This window comes from Saccopteryx leptura, chromosome 11, assembly GCF_036850995.1.
Source record: "Saccopteryx leptura isolate mSacLep1 chromosome 11, mSacLep1_pri_phased_curated, whole genome shotgun sequence".
Lineage (NCBI taxonomy): Eukaryota > Metazoa > Chordata > Mammalia > Chiroptera > Emballonuridae > Saccopteryx > Saccopteryx leptura.
The window spans coordinates 16,458,199-16,474,821 of record NC_089513.1 but is presented as its reverse complement, the minus strand read 5'-3'; the positions used below and the strand labels follow the sequence as shown (position 1 = coordinate 16,474,821).

Sequence of the window (16,623 nt, the reverse complement as noted above, 5' to 3'; positions counted from 1 at the left end):
CCTTGTGCCACATTTAATGCCCAACTTCCTAAGGCCCCCACCTGGGCTCTCTGTCAGAGTCCATTTAGCGAAGCTGATGGAATGTGGGCCTCATGCCCCGCGCACTTCTACAAAGAGCTTCCTTCTCTGGCCTCTTCTGCCCACCCGGGGGGTAGTACCTCTTACTGCCCAGTAAAGGGAGCTCGGCTTCATTTCTGTAGTACCCACCCAACTCTTGCCAGGTTAAAGTAGCTTTCGCAGGTTGAATAACTTGCACCAAATTCTCAACAACAACAAAAAAGATGATCACATTCTCCTACTTTAAATTATGGGCATAGAAAAATTCCAATGTGTATATAATATTTTACAAAATTTGTATTGTAAGCTGTTTCTGTTTCTCGCTTACTCCATAAACATTCAAGCAGACTTTATCTTCTGACAAGATCAAGTTAAATAAAAAAGACTGGCTTTAGGGAGTGGATGCACAGGCTTCAAGATCTTTCCATGCTTGATGTACCTGTGTGTGCCTATGTGTGTGTGTGTGTGTGTGCCTATGTATGTGAGTGTGTGTATGCATGAGTATGTGTGTGTGTACATGCCTGTGTCTCGTGATGACTTGGCTCATCTTTGCAATTAATACCTGATGTAACCCAGTCAATGCTATGCTGGAGAAAAAAGTGTTTCAGCTTGCATTCTTATACTCATTCCTCATATTTTATCATATTTATTTGTATTGCTTAAGAAAATGTAAACCTTTCCCACATGAGATGTAGTATATCATTTGCTGACACTTGTAAAACTATTCAGTTATTCAATAAGGACACCTTACCTGTAGATGAACTTAGGAGATTAGTTTCTGTTTAAGATCCTAAGACAAGTCAGGTGTTTTAGAAGTTGGAAGATTTTTCAGGTGAACAATATCATACATAGTCCCACCCTCTGCTTCATTAGGGGAAATAAAGTAGACTTAATATTAGCCTGTGTTAAGCTGATTAACAATATTAGCCTGTGTTTGTCATTGTGTAAATATGAACTAGACGATCAACTGCTGATATTATCAGAGAAGGGCAGAGTCAACTTTGTTTTAAAATACAAACTCCCTAATAGTCAATGGTATATTCACCTTGCCATATTTAACAGAAATATATAGACAGTGCAAATGTGAACCTTTTCGGGTTTTTTTTCTGTATAACTAGAATTTATACTCCTGAAATGTAACATGCAAGCGTTTAGCTTTCACAGTTTGCCTCTCGTAATACTAATACCGACCCAGCAGGGCTCCGATGTCAGCAGGGAAACCTTGTGTTCGGCCATGGGAACATCTCACTGGTGTTACGGTCACCGGAACCTTAAAAATAAAACAGTGAAAAAAAGATATTTGGATTTTTCTTTTTAAACCTTGATGAACATGATGTGAGAAGAGGATTTTTGCATGTTGAAAAAAATAGACTGATTTCTAATAATTTCTTTGGGACATAGACTTGAATAAACTGAAAAGTGTTAAATATAGCAACCATATCCTCTATGACAGATATCTTGTTGTGATTTCTTTTCCCACTAAAATGCCAACATTTACCTTTTGTTATTTTGACTTAATGTAGTAAATTCTGATATCTGTTCATTTGATCAAAAATACCAGAAAGTAAAATGTGAACTTCTAATGGAAAACGTGATGTTTTTTCGTGGGCAGGAGTGGAGTTCAGGGAGGTAATCCATATAACAGAGATGAGATACCATATAACCCACTTTGTGTTCTTATGGCATACTATAAGCTTTCCTCTCAGTTTAGATCAACTCTGCAAAATACAGGCAAAGTTAATGTCCTAAGAGCTGTCTTGTAACAAATCTTACTGTAGAAAACTCTTGGCATTTATTTCTTTGCTGAAGTAATGATTCTTTGCCAGTGAGAATAGTCGCTGTGGATTGGAGCAGTCAAGGGAGTATGTTTCCATGTGGAAGTCACCTTTGCAGTTTAAGGAAAAGTTGGGCAAGGCATACTGTGTAATTCTGAGTAGCGACCTTATTTAAGTGAAATTTCAGTAAACCGTGTACACTTCTGAATATTTCATGGCTTTCTTAGCCCCAAATTGCTATTGACCCAAAAATGTTTGCCAACTCTAAAGAATACTTGTTAAGTGGAGAGCCACACACTGCCCTGCGTTAGGGTTCCCTCCATTAGCAGAACCTTAGGCTCCGGGGGAGGCGCGAGGCAGCTGCCTTCTGCTCTGTGCCCAGGAGACTGGAAAATGCCCCGGACAGCAGGGAAAGTTGGGCAGAGCGTGAATGTCTTTGTGCTAATGATGACTTTTCTTTTCTCACCAGTAACAGCTGGGGGTGAAAGTTGTCAAAGACAAAATTATAAATGTTTTAGATTGGAAAATGCTAGGTGAGTTTCAGACATGGTCAATTTATTAGGTTACTGGCAGGAAGTAAACAATAGACTCATTAAAGCTGTAATTAGTCATTGTTGACATGTTGTATTTTAAATCAGGGCTCCAGGAGAGGAGAAAAGTGACTGAAATAATCTAAGTGCTTTGTTAAGTAGAAGCAAAACCAGCTTTTTAATATTTAGCTCTGTCTTTTCCTTAGGATTTCTATACCACCCTTTTTCTAAGAAATTCAGTGCCTTCATTTTAGGTTATAAAGTAACCAATGTTACTTGATTAATTATTTTATGTTTTTGTTATATTGCAGTATTAGTCAGAATATTTTTATGGGTTTTTTTTTTTTTTTTAATGGTTCATTGTATCTTGGCAAGTCAAGAGTGTAGGGGGAATTCATGGCAATGGAATGAGTTGAGACAGGTATTTTCTTACATACTTACAGATCAAACCTAAGAATTAAGGGTTAAGTAATTTGCCCATGGTCACATTTTGGGTAAATGGCTGAGTCAACTTCTAAACCCAGGGCTCTGGAAGCAACAGCTGCCTCTTACTATTACACTATAGCCAGGGCTCTGGAAGCAACAGCTGCCTCTTACTATTTACACTATAGTCAGGGCTCTGGACACCAAGGCCTCTTACTATTACACTATAGTCAGCCTTGATTCTAGAGATCTAACCTCAGCAGCCAAGACCCGGTGCTCCCCAATGTCTTCTGCTTCCATCTAAGCCGAGTTTCCTATAGTCAATGACATGGAGTATACATTTACGGGCAGGACCACTGAGTGCTCTACTCATCCAGTCCCCCTTTCCCCTCTTCCCATCAAGTTCCACCTCTCACCTCACTTCCTCCATAAAGCCTTCCTTGATTACTTCTACTCCTACTTGCTCATTCCTTATGAGTTTTTCTCCTTCTTTAAACAGCTATTAATCTTAGAGCTCTACACTTTTTGATATAGAGCTCATTTCAAATAACTGACCAGATGAAGGGACTTAACATTTATTTCCTCCCCAACCACATTAGGATTAAGAACCATCTGTAATAGTCTTTCTAATTTCCCATTCAGCCTCATATCATACATATTGCAGGAATAAAATTCCGATTAACATAAATATCTGCATAATGTAGAAAGAGCCCTGTGAGACAAATAAGCACTTCCGTTGGACTAACTTCATTCTTTGTAGATGAACTCTTTTCCGGCGTTTCCGAAGCTCATAAAATGCTTCTTGTTAAATATCAGCTGAAATAATGACCAGCCAACACTCTTTTCCTAAAGAGGTCTTGGATTTCTTGTTTTTCTTACTCTTGGAGTTACCTAGGATTATATTTAACTGAGAACATTGTAATAATTTGGCACTCATTTTCATAGATTTGTGCCTATGAACCCATGAGTGCTATCTAATTTGGCTTCCTTGTATCTCGGAGAGGCAGACTTTGTGGGCAGATATTTGGATTAGTATGTCCTTTCTCAGATAATGAAGCAAAGCAGTAGGAGTTGGCATAACTTCCTCAAAGCCGTAGCCAGCTGGAACATGAACCCAGTTTGCAAGATGATTAGGCTAACATCTGAAAACTTAGCAAAACATCTTTTAAAGGAGCATCTCTTAAACTTAAAACCTTATCTTTTTTCTACATGGAGACATTGTTTAAGAGTAGATGCACATGTATGTGTATATATATATATATATATATATATCCTTGCATATTTCACATATACATATATCACATATACACTTAATGTCCTTGCATATATCCTATAACTCTACAGAGAAAAGAGATGGATAGACTGGAAAGGAACTGTCCAGTGCCTTGTGCTGGTAGGCCCATTGAGGCAGGTGACCATGGTAGGAAAGGACCATCTCCCCCACTCATCACTGTCTTAGAAGAAGATAGGTCTTCACGAATGTGGTCCACTCTTTACTCTTATTAGCTATAGTATGAGAATGAGGTTACCTCCAGCTATTCAAATTTAGAATCATTCACTGGCAGTGAGGAGTTTCTGGGGTAGGGCAATGGTTCTCAAACTTGGTTGTATAATAGAATCAAACTGACCCTAGACCTACTTTGGGTTTCTCTGAATCTGAAACAACTACTTGATTTTGTTCCTACTGACCATTTACTCATCTGAAGCCAAAGTCCTGCATTGCTTTAGCCATCCCTGAAATTTGGAGCTTGTCTGCTTAAACCATGCTGTTAAGCACACATTAATTAGGGGTTTGCTTTCTAGCTAGGGGTGCAGGTGAGCTTCAGAGATCAGGCTAGGTCACTGCTTCCGTGTTCTCAGCACGACTCCATCTGAACACCTGTCAATATTGTGCTACAAGTGGGAACAAAATAGTTTTGTGCTCGGCTGGTTCCTGCTAAGTTGTAATGATCCAATAAGTAGGGAAACACATGAATAGATCGATATTAGTAAACAGAATAGTTTCAGTGCTCTTTCAGTTCAGGTAAACTCCCCTACTCTGACCCTAAATATGAGGATTATTGACAAGCTACAGGGTTCTCAGTAAGAATACTTCAAGGACAAAGTTGGGTTTTAGCAACTTCAAGTTTAGAATTCCAATGTCTACTATAACTTGACTCCACAGCACTATGTCCCTGTGGGCAAATGGAAACTGGAATAAAATTGGAGATGAACTCATGAACAAAGAAGTTGTGGATATGCTTGAATTTAGAAGATAAAGAATAGGGGTAGAGGATATTCCAATGAAAAATTATAATAGAAAATAGTATTACTGAACTGTGGGCTACAGTATGAAAATTGAAATAAACTTTTAACATAATAAGATTGCCACTTTCATTGGTTTCCTAAAACTTTCTACAAAGAAATGCAAATAGAATTAGAAATATTAAATGGAAAAATAAGAATCAAAACGGAGATTTTAAATATTCTTGCAATAAAATGTAAAGGAAAAAATTCCATATAACTTCAAAAGATACCAAAATTAGGTCTGACCTGTGGTGGCGCAGTGGATAAAGCATCGACCTGGAAATGCTGAGGTCGCTGGTTCGAAACCCTGGGCTTGCCTGGTCAAGGCACATATGGGAGTTGATGCTTCCAGCTCCTCCCCCTTCTCTCTCTCTGTCTCTCTCTCCTCTCTCTCCCTCTCTGTCTCTCTCTCTCCTCTCTAAAAATGAATTAAAAAAAAGTTTAAAATTAAAAAAAAAAAGACACCAAAATTAAACCAGAGGAAAAATTGTTAGTTTTGAAAACATATTTTTTGAGAAATAAACGTACTTATTGTCTTAGAAGTGAGTTTTTTTTATGTGAGAATGATAAATTGATGGAGATAAATCAATTTAAAACTGACTTGTGTTATAACTTTTACCTTTTATTTTCATGGTAAGCTGAAGTTCTCAATAAATTATTGGTTTATCTCTATTATATTAGATCCCTTGATCACAGAACAAAACAAAAACACTTTTATTTTTTAAAACACAATTGATCACTCCAGTACACATAATGACCATTGTCAGCTTAAATAAAAGTTGTTCGATTAACTTGATGTTGACTTACATTTGCAATTTGGTTTGAATCTTCCATATATACTCAGATTCTTTCATTTTAAATAACCTTTCAGAAGAATTGGAATAAATATTCTCTTCTGTACACCTTCCTAACAGAACAAGATGCTATAGAATACGTCAAAAAATTATTAAAAAAACATTTCCCCCTCTTCCATTCAGAAAATGCCATTTGTTCTAGTGATGCACAGCCATCAAAATTTAACCCAATCCCCAGGACATGAATGTGGTTTTGGAAAGCAGTGTTTGAAGGTTGGTAATTGAGAACCACCCTCAGGCTTTTAGTCAGACAATGGAAGTGCTTACTAAGAGAATCCCAGGCCTCAAAAATGGACCTACTGTAGCCCAACACAAACCAATCAAAAACCAATAAATGAGGACAATAAAACTTTTGTCCACTTTATTGCTTGTCGGCTTTGTTAAGACTTTCTACCCTGAATACAAAATAATATCACTAATATGTTGTTTGTCTACTATTTTAAGCTTTTCACAGCGCCTTAGGAATATTATGTTTGTTTTTATTAATTTAATAAGTTCAAGTCACGAGGTCATGGTTTGTCATGGTGTTCTTTAGATTATTACTTGGAGAACAAGTTAAGAGCACCAGTTTGCCTGGTTAAGTCCATCTGCATAGCAGTCATCCATACCTAGATGTAAAATCTATTAAGCTTCCAACTGGAGGAAGCAGAGTGTATCCTCAGAACTAAGCAAAGTCAGAGGTGTGTTGGGCGGGCGAGCGGATACCTTGGTGGCGGAGCCCAGTCCTCTGAGCCCTGACCTGCTCATCTGACAAGTTTATAAACGCTGCCAGCACAGATCTCACTTTCAAAAATTATTGTCCCTCTGTGTGTCATCTTTCCCCCAGGTTATCTGGAATTGCTCTTCTGAAATATGAATATTCTATTTGAGAAGCTTTTTTATACTCTTGTGCAACTTAAAATTGAAAAATGAGCTCAGGAAACCAGACCTGGAAAGTACTAAGTAATCAATTAATCTAAATATTTCCTTACGGATGAGGAAGAATACAAATCCTGAACTTGGAGGAACACCACTTCCACCAACAGCTCTATGATCAATCAATCAATCATGACATTCGCACAGCTCCGAGAAGTTTAAATATATGTGTGTGTTCCTACTATACTATTGTGGATCCAGCAGTGCATAGAGGATATTAATTTCTTGAACTAATGGAATTTACTTTGAACAAGAAAGAAGCATAGCAAGGAGGAAGAAAAGGAGAAAAACTATGAGCAACTTTGAAATTTTCTAACAATGAAAATCATGTACCTATTAATACCCAGTGAATATTTTTTCCCCATAGAATGAAAATATTTAGTGTCTATCTATCTAACCCACTTTTCCTTTTTTAATATATATATATTAAGTGAGAGGTATGGAGGCAGAGATAGCCTCCTGAATGCACCCTGACCAGGATCCACCCAGCAAGTCCCTTACAGGGTGATACTCTGCCTGTCTGGGGCTGGTGCTCCATTGTTCAGCAAATGAGCTAGTTTAGTGCCTGGGGCAAGGCCACAGGGGCCATCCTCAGCACCCAGGGCCAACTTGCTCAAAACGTTCAAGCCATGGCTGTGGAAGTGGGAGAGGTGGAGAAGCAGATGGTCACGTCTCCTGTGTGCCCTGACAGGGAATCGAAACTGGGACTTCCACACACCAGGCTGATACTCTATCACTGAGCCAACTAGCTGGGCTTCTAACCCACTTTTCATTTTGAATTATAATGAACAATAGCCTTGGATTTCCCTGTGTTAGAAACTGTCACCCCACCAGTGGCGTGATTTATCCATAAACTGAAGGCTAGCCCACCTGATTACTTAGATTTCCTTCTACCTTTAAGATCATTCATTAAACAGAGCCTTGTGGGTGTTTTGAATATTTTCCCTCCTCTTCTCAGCCCCATACCTTCCCACACAGGGCTCTAAGGATGACACATTGGTTTCTGTATCTCAAAGACCTCCTGGCCTGTGTGGTCTTGCTTGTGACACAGTGATAATGGTGGGGAGTCAGACACACTTCCTGAACCACAGCAGCCTTCTGGCTCTTTCTTCCCTTTTGGATCCACAGAACCAAGAACTGACCAGACCATCAATCATTGTGCAGGAATAAATAGTACTGCTCAACTTGTCAGCCTTCTGATCTTTCCCAGATCATTTTTTTAGCCCCGTTCTTGGAAGAGGAAACCTTGCCAAGGCTTTTATTTTTCTTTGTGGTGTTGTATTTGCTGTGCTAAGGATAGAATATTGAGATCATATGATTTTAGGACTCTGAAAACCACATGATAATAAAAGAGGAACCAAATTAAATGCAAAAGCATTATATATGGAGAGATATAGATATGAGTAGTGGTATGAAAAGAGAAATAAATTTTGTTTTTGAGAGAAACTTAGAGGTGAATTATCATCTCGTGCCTAGCTTAGTATGTCAATTTCTTTAGTCTGTTAGAGACACTAAATAGAGGTTTTCCACAGTGCCAAGCTTTGCATTCATTTCAGGTGCCTTTACTTCCAGGAAAGTGTAGTGTGGGCCACAGTGGAATAGCTGCATGTGAGCCAGGGTCATTTACTCTGGATTAAAGCCTGACTGGGAGGCACTCCCAATATTGCCCAGGCAAGTTCATGTACAAACAACACAGAACGAATTGGCTCAGATCAAGAATACATGGTAGGTCATGTAACTGTTAAATAACGATAGTTTCATTCTACAAGTGGAAGGTAATCTCCCGGCAGAGATCCTGCAGCCCCTCCCCTTGGACCTGACCCTATCCGGTGCTATGGGCTTCTCTTCTGCTACAGAATCTTCTCAGATCACTGGAGTCCATCAGGACCACTGTTCCATTTGAACTAGAATCACAACTACTTGACTTACTTATAAGTTAATCATGTTCCATCTTGTAAAGTTATATTGCATTTTCTTGCATCCTTATTTAAGTTTTAAGTGCATGCATACCTTGTCAGGAACTATATAGATTATGAATGACACTTTTTGAATCTTTGAACCTGGCATTCTGTATTGAAGATATGTAACTAGATTCCCTCAAGACTTAGCCTTTGTTGACACTGTCACAAAAACATTACAAAACACATAGTTAACTTTAAGCAAAATTTTAAAGTATCCTGATATGTCTTCTTGATTACATTATTTTATTTTTCTAGGTAGCCATTGGCTTCTGTTTCTTCTCCAGATGATCAATGTTTGTGTCCAGGGAAAAAATTGGCTCTGGTCACTTTTATCATAGTTAGAATAAATATTAATCACTTTATTTTCCCATTAGAATTAGCAGTTTCACCCAGTTCTACTAGTGAAACAACAGTCTTTATCACCTTTTGAAAGAGCTTTATATGGGCAAGCTTGGGAGGAAAGAACAGAAGATAGAGTGATGGTGGTGGTAATAGGCCTCAAGTGGGAAGAAATCATATGACTTTTGCAGTCATCTCTTCTAGCAACCCATTGGCTCAAAGACTGGAAGCAGCAACATCTTCAACAACAAAGTCCTGGTAAGATATTTAGAGCCACTCAGATTCAGAACTAGGCACTGCAGGGCAGTAAACTAATGCTGAGATTTTCCAAGAAGAATTTGATGCCAGTAGTTGAGATATCTGTTATTCTTTTAATAAGGAAGACTGGTTGTTGATGGCCTATCCTCCTGTGCAGTAGTTATACTTTGTATAGATATTAAAAGACAAAAAGTAAATAAACATTAATGGCCAGTAAATATTTACCCTGAGAATCCTAATTCAGTGAAGAAAGCATCCTATGGAGAATGAAAGCTGTAGCATAAGATTATGTGTTGGCAACTCTTCAAACCCGTTCCTCAAAAACCATTCGTTAATTAAAGAAACATAAATATATAGTAAATTTAGTATTATTTGGCAGCAGTATGGTTCAAATTTTTAAAAATTCTAAAGTAAAATAATCATAAATCTCTCAAATGATGTAATGATACTGATTTACTAAGTACCTAATTATCATCTTAATTATTATTTATCCAGAAGCATAAAACCTTTTCCTTTTGATCACTCACTAGGGACAATGTGAAAAAAAAAAAAACTGTCTTGTTTAAATTGATGAACATATATGACATTTTCTTCCATGTAGAAAATTTTTACAATTTTCTCACAATTTTAAAATATGTCCCTGGAATAACCTATTATTGAATTTAATTTTAATCACCTCAGAACTCCTGAAGAGAGGAAGGATTTCTGGATCCGTAGAGGTGGGGGAAATATTCCTTCTTCTCACACAGTGAGGAGAGAAACTTTTCCATTCTAGGTGCTTCTTTACTGGCCTTCCCCTGTACCAGGTATGACAAAACCATGTCTGTAACCCATCGGTCAGGAAGTTGTACCACCTAGCGAAGCATCGTACCAAGCTCAAGATCAGAAACTTCACGATTCAATAAGTGATGGAGTTATTCAAGTGCAGGGTGGTATTCTTGGTGTTGCCCTTGGCTCTTCTTCACTTCTACAGTTGCCCCTCACTATATCGAGGTTCACTTTTCGTAGCCTTACTGTATTGCAGATTTTTAAATTGTATGTATTTAATTTTGTATCACGGATTTCTCACTATATCGCGGGATTTTGTGGGATATAGGTATTTTTATATATCTATTATTTTAATTATTTTTGCCGTAAAATAAGCAATATAAATATGGGAAAGGCTAATAACAGTGTGGGAAAGGTTTATAAGAGTGTGGGGAGGGTTTATAAAGCCTTAAAAATATATGTAAATAATAAAATAAACATAAGGTCCCTGCTTTGTGTGGATTTTTCCTATCTCTGCTGGATGTTCTGGAACCTAAACCCCGTGACGGACGAGGGACCACTGTAGTCACTGTAACAACAGAAGAAGAAAAAAAGACTGAGGCAGGAGAGGTTAGGGCACTGGAAGAAATTACAAGTGACTTTATTCCTTCAGTCAGGGAAATATGAGCAGAATTACCATAATTATGCCTCTTAATACCTTCTCTCTTTCAAGGCCTGGAAATATGTATTTAGCAGACCTGCCATTGAAGAACAGAGGCTTTGGTATTCCAAAACAAGAGTTTTAAAACATTGCTTGTAAAATGACTTCAAATCAGTGTTTTCAGAGGTTGTCATCCCAGTTGTTAAATTTTTAAAATTAAAATTTGCACATGATAGAAAGCTCATCCTGTCTGATTAAATGCAAAGCGGTCCTCTAGGCTTTTCTCTCCCGCTCCCACAGTATCTGCAGAATCTCTCTAGCTTCCCTGTGGCATCTTGGTTGGGTTTTTCTGTTCCCTATGAGTCTCTCCTTTTCCCAGCACTACGCTTCTGATCGGCTTTAAAACAAAATGTTCTGGCTCTTTAAGTTCTGCTATTGCTGTGGCAATGGCTATGGTGGCTGTCATATAGACCTGATATAAAAAGATTTATGCTGAGTAAAATAATTGACGTGCTCCTGAAGCTGCTCAGAGCAAGTTCACTGGGAATTTGGCAGAATTAAGGCATTCATAGTTTGTAACCTTGAAACCTCAATTTACGTTGTGTTTTGAAAGACTGCAAAGAAAACCCCACTTCCATACAAATAAATTATTATTCCTCTTTTACACAGGCCCAACAAGACCATCACTATGACCGATGGGGACTATGATTATCTGATCAAACTCCTGGCCCTTGGAGATTCGGGGGTGGGAAAGACGACATTTCTTTATCGATACACAGACAATAAATTCAATCCCAAATTCATCACAACAGTAGGAATAGACTTTCGGGAAAAACGTGTGGTGAGTTCTTACCCATACTGTTAATCTGATTGCTGATACCCTGCCCCAGATAAAATAAGAATTAAGAAGCTATGCTTATTGCATTTGAGGCATCTGTCTTTTATCACGTGAAATTTATAACTTGTCACTTTATATTACTTTTTACTTTCTCAACTATAAATAACATTTTGCATAGAAAAATGTTGAGTGACACTATTGCTTGTCTCCAAATGTATACAGGGCAACTGAAATAACTTATGCATGTATATAGTGTGTTTTCTATGAATTCTGAAGGAATCCTTCAAAACTTGAATTTTGCAGGACCTAAAAGCATTAACTCTTAATGTGAGTTATGTTCTTCAATAAGAACAAGTGTTCATTTCCTACTCTTAAAAAAGATGTTGAAAGAGTGATTGGCAAATAGCTGGAACATGAGCTTTGTAAGTTCTTGCTGCATTTTTATTTATGTGTGGACTCAGCCATCAATCACTGGCTGAGTAGGAACAGAATGTGAGACCAATCTATGCTATTTTCCAGGATAAAGGAGTTTCAGTGAGAATCGCAACCACTTCCTTCTCCTCTGCTAGACGCTAATGACAGGAATAAGGATATTGTGACATGTGGGATGTGTAGCATAGGCACATAAGTTTAGCCAGATTTACTGCCACCCAAGGTATTCTTGATTGCCAAGATGGTTGTGGCTTCCAGTTGATGTCACAGATCTGTGCATGCCCTGAGAATTGAGGAAAAAAACAACAAAGTAAATGACGGGTGAGAAGTTTAACTCATGGTTTCTTATAATGTCCTGCTTGTTATCTGAAAGTCGATGTACTATATAGAGTGTAGTCTTAGCAAGCTTGCTTCTAACCCCTACAGGGTTTTTCTTGTACCTTCGCCCCTGCAGAACGCCCCCACTGGTCTAGCTATAGGTCCTTGCTCTGTTCCCTTTAAAACATTTCACCATGTCATACTTAAGAGAGCTGATGAAATATTCAAATTGTTATGCTTTGCTTAATAAGAAGTCAAAAGACCATACTTTAAAATTTGTAAAGGTTTAAAAAAAAATACATAGGAAGAAATGGCTAATAAAGGACGACTGGAAATAGCCTATGTAAATTTAGTGGGAAATTCTGTGCATATGTCATAGCTAAGTCATTTTGAAAGTCCAATGCACAGGAAAATATCTCCAGGTATTTATAAGTCATTTCACTGTTTTAAAAATGCCTTTGCATATGTTATTTCATTTAAGTTTGCAGTAACTCTTAAAGTAGGGAGAGATTTTGCCTCTCAATTTTCAGGTAAGAAAATAAGATTCTGAGAAGTTAAACAAACAGTTGATAGTTGAATCTAGAACTTGGGTCCTAAATCTGATATTTGCTGCCTCTGTGAGGAAATGACAGAAGGTATCTAATTTAAGTTTGCAGTATGCCTAGATTGTGTTGAAAATCATACTTGTACTTGACATTTAAAAGTGAGAGTACATGTGATACTTCTGGGAAAAAAAACAGCAAATATTTATCCTGCACTATGAACTTTGATTATAGTAATTGAGAAAAACACATGTTGAATGAACCCAGGGAATGTGAATGATGACAAAACCGAAAGCAGTCTAAACTGATGCAAATCGTGTCTTTCAGGTTTATAACACACACGGGCCCAGTGGATCAGCAGGGAAGGCGTTCAAGGTGCACCTTCAGCTTTGGGACACTGCAGGACAAGAGCGGTAACAGTGAATTACTTTGTTTCTAGCTACAGATAGCTCGGAAAAAATAAACTTATTTATCTTAATTTTTATTTATTATTTCATTAGTTTACTTTACATATTATCGTGTATTGGTTTCAGGAAATAACTTATTTGAGAGTAAAGGCCGTATGTGAACTTAAAACCACATTATATGCAACTCTTTCCCTGGTTTCAAAATAAGCATGTGTATTGAGAAATAAAAATAAATGATTTGAAGTTAATTAACCATGACTAGCATTGTGGGTTGGGTTCAGATTTCAAAAATGACATTTTCACAAACATCTGTGAAGATTCTTAGTATACGTTGTCAGTGTACTTTATAATAGAAAAAGATAAACTAGAAAAACTTCTCCAGATTTTAATTAGATTAAGATAAGAAATGTACACTGTCACAAATGCTTCTCAAAGGAGAAGCTGAAGGAGAGAGAGGGGCTTCAGATCTTGCTCTTGTCTTTCTGTTCTTCCCCGTGGGTCACGTGACTGGCTTTGTTCTCTGAGGTCTCGGACATGACATTGCTGTCCAGCTGCAATGTTCTACTCCCTTCCCACCGTACATGACCCACTCCTTTTCCCAGGTCTGGCTCCTGGTCCACCTCCACGGGGCCCTTTCTGAGCACCCCAACTGAAACACGCTGCCTCTTCCTTCCAGACCCCTACAAACTACTCCTCTACCACCCCTTAGTTAATTACCACCTTGTCATAAGGCAGATCTTTTATTTGTGACTCTACCTGCTGTTCTTGGGTTGATTGATTCACTTGCAGCCTTGTCACCCCAACAAAATTGTCGGATTAAAAGGGCAGAGTCTACACTTGGTTTTTCAGTGTAGTCCAAGAGTAGAGAAACTCAGTGGACAATAGTGTCACTTGTGTAGAGCTGGAGATGCTGTTCCATTGTTTGATGAAAATATATGTCTTTGAGATGCAAGAGTTCAAAGTGCTCAAGACCCCAGGCTCATGAAGCTCTTCAATAGTAGATTAAATGAAAATTGGCAATAGATTGTCAAAAGAAGCTATTTAGAAAGCACATACCTCCATATTCTGCCTTGCATGTTTTAGAGTGTTTATGCTTGTAAACACTGCAGTTTTTGAAATGCGTCCAAAGCGTTCTCACTTTCAGTGAGTGTAAATGCCAGGAGAGGTGCCGGGCCCTCTCGGTTAGCTTTTTTGACTGTGAATTCCATTTGCACACATCCTTCAACACGCTGGTGCTGCTGGAGTCATTCCGCGCAAGGATCTCTGTTCATGTGTCAGTTTGGTTGTCACAAAGATGTATGTTTTTTAGACTGATTTGATTCCTATTTGAAGAAGTAATATGAGAAAATGTGGTTCCCATATGTCTTCACACATGATATGTCAGCCTAAGCATGATGGCAGGCTTCTCTCATCTGTCCCCTGAAGACAGCTGCTCTGCAGAGGAAATGGGGAAGACTGAGGACAGTCTCCATAACAATGGGGCCATTGATTCCTTGAGCATTTCGCAGTGGGTAAATATAAGGTGTAGCTAAGCAACAAGATAAACAATGAATGCCTCACACCTCAACCCCTTGTGAGGACACCTGACAGCATACCCATATAAAATATGGTTATTATTGATAAGAGAGGTATTATGGAAAGGAGGGGAAATAATACCACTTATGTAAGCCTGAAGGGTACAGGGATCATTCCCAGTGCGGGACAATGAGAAATAATGTGATCCTGGGAACTGTATTCTTTTCTTTTTTATGGGGTCCTAGCTTTCTTCTTCCTATGAATAGAATGAGGTTGGTCGGTGAAGCTGGAAATCAATTACCTTCTGTCCAGAATAGGTCCTGGAAAGAAGGAAGATTAACAAGGGAACTGGGAGAGAAGGGTCCCTGTGATGAGCCTTGTCTGCACGGAGTATCCTGTCCGCACTGAGTATGCTGTCCGCACTGAGTATGCTGTCCGCACTGAGTACGCTGTCCACACTGAGTATGCTGTCCACACTGAGTACGCTGTCCACACTGAGTATGCTGTCCACACTGAGTATCCTGTCCACACTGAGTGTCCACACTGAGTATCCTGTCCACACTGAGTATGCTGTCCACACTGAGTATTCTGTCCACACTGAGTATGCTGTCCACACTGAGTATGCTGTCCACACTGAATATCTGTCCACACTGAATATCTGTCCACACTGAGTATCTGTCCACACTGAGTATGCTGTCCACACTGAGTATGCTGTCCACACTGAGTATGCTGTCCACACTGAGTATCATGTCCTCACTGAGTATCACTGAGTATCCTGTCCACACTGAGTATCTGTCCACACTGAGTATCCTGTCCACACTGAGTATTCTGTCCACACTGAGTATGCTGTCCACACTGAGTATTCTGTCCACACTGAGTATGTTGTCCACACTGAGTATCCTGTCCACACTGAATATCCTGTCCACACTGAGTATCCTGTCCACACTGAGTATCTATGCAAAAGTATTTTCCCCTAACAGATCCACACAACAAGCATGTTTTTAAGCAACTTTGTCATGTGCTATGAGCAGTGAGAGGGGAATCAGGCAATTCTTATCCTCAAATAAAACACACACACACACACACACACACACACACACACACACTCATACTCACACCCATGCGTGCACAGAGAGAAGAGAGAGTAGGCTGTTGTGATTGATTTAACCACACTATTGTGGTTGAGTAGGAGATAATTTTATGAGTACAGCTTGTCCCCAAAGAGAGGGATCCAATAAAGCACTATAATTTCTGTGAGCATCCAGTGACTAGTAGGAATACATCCACAGGAAAAAACTTGAGTATAATTTTTGGTATTTCATAATCATTATGATTATGTCTTAACAGAAATTTCCTAATTTAGAAATAAGTAGTTGTTAAAATATCTTTTCTCCATGCTTTAGTATCCAAAGAATTGTTCTTTATTGAAATCATTTAAATCTTTACTAATTTTTTATTCTTTGCTATTCTCTTTATTTCCTTTTTTCTCTTAATTTGACGCACATGTAGTGAGCAAATACTGTGTTCAGGGTCATGAAAACATAAGGCACAGTCAGTTAGACACAGAGCTCCCTTGTTCTTGGAACTTACAGTTTAGACTAAAATTTGGGCAAATAACAAACAATTGCAGTATAACCTTAGGACGGTAAAAGGAAAACAAAGGGTGATAGGCAGATGTACCAGAAGGAGCCCGTAATCTGGATGTAGGTGTTGGGAATCCTGCTTGGGGAGGTGGTGTCTCCTCTGATATCGTTATACATATATA

General features: G+C 38.6%; 1 protein-coding gene across 3 annotated transcripts in view; it reads left to right on the top strand.

The window, feature by feature from the left end:
- The window catches only part of RAB27B (RAB27B, member RAS oncogene family), a 128,504-nt gene that overhangs the window by 98,976 nt on the left and 12,905 nt on the right, over nucleotides 1–16,623 (top strand). For all 3 annotated transcript variants that reach the window (XM_066352282.1, XM_066352281.1, XM_066352283.1), the window contains 2 exons: nucleotides 11,476–11,647; nucleotides 13,264–13,349. In XM_066352282.1, coding sequence (XP_066208379.1) covers nucleotides 11,495–11,647; nucleotides 13,264–13,349 — 239 coding nt within the window. In that variant the 5' untranslated portion in view covers nucleotides 11,476–11,494. The remainder of the gene's footprint in view (nucleotides 1–11,475; nucleotides 11,648–13,263; nucleotides 13,350–16,623) is intronic.